This window comes from Emiliania huxleyi (genome assembly GCF_000372725.1).
Source record: "Emiliania huxleyi CCMP1516 chromosome Unknown EMIHUscaffold_2012, whole genome shotgun sequence".
NCBI lineage: Eukaryota > Haptophyta > Isochrysidales > Noelaerhabdaceae > Emiliania > Emiliania huxleyi.
Window position 1 is genome coordinate 1 of NW_005200586.1, and position 3,381 is coordinate 3,381.

A 3,381-nucleotide genomic window follows, 5' to 3' on the forward strand; every position below is an offset into this window, starting at 1 on the left:
CGCGGCCGAGATGGGCGACCACGACGCGCTCGTCAAGGCGATCGGCGACGGGGCCGACGTGGACACGGTGGACGGCAAGACGATGGCGCCGCTGCACTGGGCGGCCAAGTGCGGCCGGCACGAGGACATCGTGGCGCTGGTCGGCGCGGGCGCCGACGTCAACAAGACGACCAAGGCGGGTGTGACGCCGCTCATCTACGCGGCGTCGGAGGGGTGGGACGACTGCGTGCCGCTCCTGCTCTCGTCGGGGGCCGACGCGTCGCTCAAGACGCAAAAGGGTCGGACGGCACTCGACGCGGCGCGCGAGAAGCTGGGCAAGGTGGAGGCGGACGAGAGGCCCCGCTTCAGCAAGGTGGTCGAGCAGCTCTCCGCCGTCGCCGCCTCCGACCTTGCGACCGCATCGCCTGCCACTGCCGCCACTCCCACGGCACCGGCGGCGCCGGCTGCCGCGCCCGCGTTGGCGGGGCTCGCGACCTTCAGCTTTGCCGCGCCCACCAAGTTCGAGCGCTCGCCGAGCGGCACGACAGACGTGCCCAGCTTCAGCTTCACTCCGTCCGCTCCGGCGCCAGCGCCGGCGGCCTCCTCGGGCTTTGCATTTGGGAAAGCGTCCGCCCTCGGCAGCGGCCCTGCCCTGCCCCCAAGCCCAGCGACGCCCTTCGGTGCGGTCTCCGCGGCACCACCGGCTCCGGCAGCAGCGGGAAGCAAGCTCACCTTTGGCTCTCCCTCTCCCTTTGGTGGCGCTGGCGCAGTCCCCGCCGCTTTCGGCGCAAAGAGCGCCTTTGGTGCCGTGCCGGCAGCCGCCGCCGCAGGCCAAAGCACCCCCCTCCCCCCTCCCTCCCACCACCACCTTCACCCCACATTGTGTTTTTGGGTAGGCACCGCCTTCGGCAGCACGGGTGGGACGGCCTTTGGCGGCTCCTCAGCGGGCGGCGGATTTGCGGGCCTTGCAGCGAGCGGCGGCGGCGGATTTGCGGGCCTTGCAGCGAGCAGCGGCGGCGGCTTCGCAAAGGCGCCCGCCCCCTCGTTTGGGAGTGGGGGCAGCGCCTTCTCGTTTGCTTCGGCCGCGCCCGATCTCAAGGGAGGGTTCAAGGCGGCGCTGACGCCTCCGGCAAGCAGCAGTGGCACGCCGCAGAGTGGCCGAACTGGGGGGGCGGCCCGCACCGCCCGCAGCGCCGCCGCCGATTCAGACGACTCGGACGAGGAGGAGGGGGATGAGGTCGACAGCCTGAGAAGCGGAATACGTGTTACGTATTCGTGTCTCCCAACTAGCGCTCGAGAGGCACGCCTTCCACTGTCTTTGGCCGCATTCTGCTGTACACGCTGTATTCGCATCCCTCCTCCTCACGTAGTGCTGCGAATACGCGGCGCGAGACCGCATTCCCGCCCTGAGGCTGGCGTATCCACCACGTAGGATGCCGACGACGGAGAGCTGACGCCCACTCCCTCCGAGGACGAGGCGGAGATCAAGGCGACGGCGGCATCGCTAGCTTCCGTCGCGAGCCTGCCGAGCGGCTGCTCGCCGCACACGCGCCTGCCCAACTCAACTCCCTCCTTCGGCTCCGCGTTTGGCGGCGGGTCTCCGGCAGCGCCTGCTGCTTCGCCCGGCCGCGCCCCCGCCGCCACGCCCGCCGGTAGCACCGAGGCGGCCAGCCCCGCGGCGTTTAAGCTGCTCGAGGCGGCCGCGCGCGGCGATGTCGCTGCCATGCGCGACGCCCTCGAGGAGGGCGCCAACGTCGAAACCATTGGCGAAGGCGGCAACACCGCGCTGCATTGGGCGGCGCGGGACGGCCGGCCAGAGTGCGTCAAGCTGCTGCTCGAGGCCAAGGCGTCCCCGGGCACGCGCAACGCGCTCGGGGTGACACCGCTGATGGCCTCGTCGGCGAATGGGTGGGACGATTGCGTCGAGCTCCTCCTCGGCTTCGGCGCCGACATGGCGGCCCAGACGCCGAAGGGGCGTCTCGCGCGCGACTTTGCGGCGGACGGGCTTCGCCAGGCGCCGGCCGAGGCACAGCCCCGCTTCAAGCTGGTCCTCGAGCACCTCGGGGAGATCTCGACACCCGCCGCCGCGCCCGCGCCCGCCGCGGCTGCGTTTGGGAGCGGGAGCAGCGTGCCAACGTTTGGCGCCGCCGTGGCGCCGAGCGCGGCTGGCAGCTTTGGTGCCGGCGCCAAGGCGACGACGCCGTTTGGCGGTGGCGGCGGCGGCAGCTTCACTTTCGGAGGGGCCGCAGCGCCTTCCGCGCCTTCCTTCTCCTTCGCCCCACAGGCGTCCGCTCCGACGCCGGCCGCCGCCGCCCCATTCACTTTCACGCCAAAGTCTTCGCTCGCCGATTCAGTGCCCGCGCCCGCGCCCGCCGCGCCGTTCAGCTTCGCCAAGCCTCCGACAGCGTCGCCTTTCTCCTTCGCGGCTGCGGCGGCGCCGTCCGCCCCGGCTCCAGCCGCGCCGGCGCCGGCGCCGGCTGTTCCCTTCTCCTTCGCCCCCCAGAACCCGGCGCCGCCGGCCGGGGCCCCGCCCGCCGCCGCCAAGGCTGCCGCGCCCAGCGCGGCCGCGTCGGAGGACCTGATCAACGCGGCCGAGATGGGCGACCACGACGCGCTCGTCAAGGCGATCGGCGACGGGGCCGACGTGGACACGGTGGACGTCAAGACGATGGCGCCGCTGCACTGGGCGGCCAAGTGCGGCCGGCACGAGGACATCGTGGCGCTGGTCGGCGCGGGCGCCGACGTCAACAAGACGACCAAGGCGGGTGTGACGCCGCTCATCTACGCGGCGTCGGAGGGGTGGGACGACTGCGTGCCGCTCCTGCTCTCGTCGGGGGCCGACGCGTCGCTCAAGACGCAAAAGGGTCGGACGGCACTCGACGCGGCGCGCGAGAAGCTGGGCAAGGTGGAGGCGGACGAGAGGCCCCGCTTCAGCAAGGTGGTCGAGCAGCTCTCCGCCGTCGCCGCCTCCGACCTTGCGACCGCATCGCCTGCCACTGCCGCCACTCCCACGGCACCGGCGGCGCCGGCTGCCGCGCCCGCGTTGGCGGGGCTCGCGACCTTCAGCTTTGCCGCGCCCACCAAGTTCGAGCGCTCGCCGAGCGGCACGACAGACGTGCCCAGCTTCAGCTTCACTCCGTCCGCTCCGGCGCCAGCGCCGGCGGCCTCCTCGGGCTTTGCATTTGGGAAAGCGTCCGCCCTCGGCAGCGGCCCTGCCCTGCCCCCAAGCCCAGCGACGCCCTTCGGTGCGGTCTCCGCGGGACCACCCGCTACGGCAGACTTGCGAAGCCAGGTGTGCTTTGTTTCTCTCTCTCACATTGGAGCATTTGTTTTTATCCCATGAACTCTGTTCCAAAAAATCCCACTTGGTACATCGACGTGCGGGGGGGCCGTTTCACTGAA

At 71.7% G+C, this 3,381-nt stretch overlaps 1 protein-coding gene across 1 annotated transcript; it reads left to right on the top strand.

Annotated features, from left to right (window-relative positions):
- Positions 1-10: 10 nt before the first annotated feature.
- EMIHUDRAFT_123255 (hypothetical protein) lies at positions 11-3,271 on the top strand (the record flags this gene model as incomplete). The annotated part of the gene is made up of 3 exons (XM_005781430.1): positions 11-659; positions 876-1,216; positions 1,412-3,271. Coding segments are annotated over 3 exons (2,850 nt in total), but the record flags the coding sequence as incomplete, so codon positions are not given.
- Between the last annotated feature and the right edge of the window lie 110 nt (positions 3,272-3,381).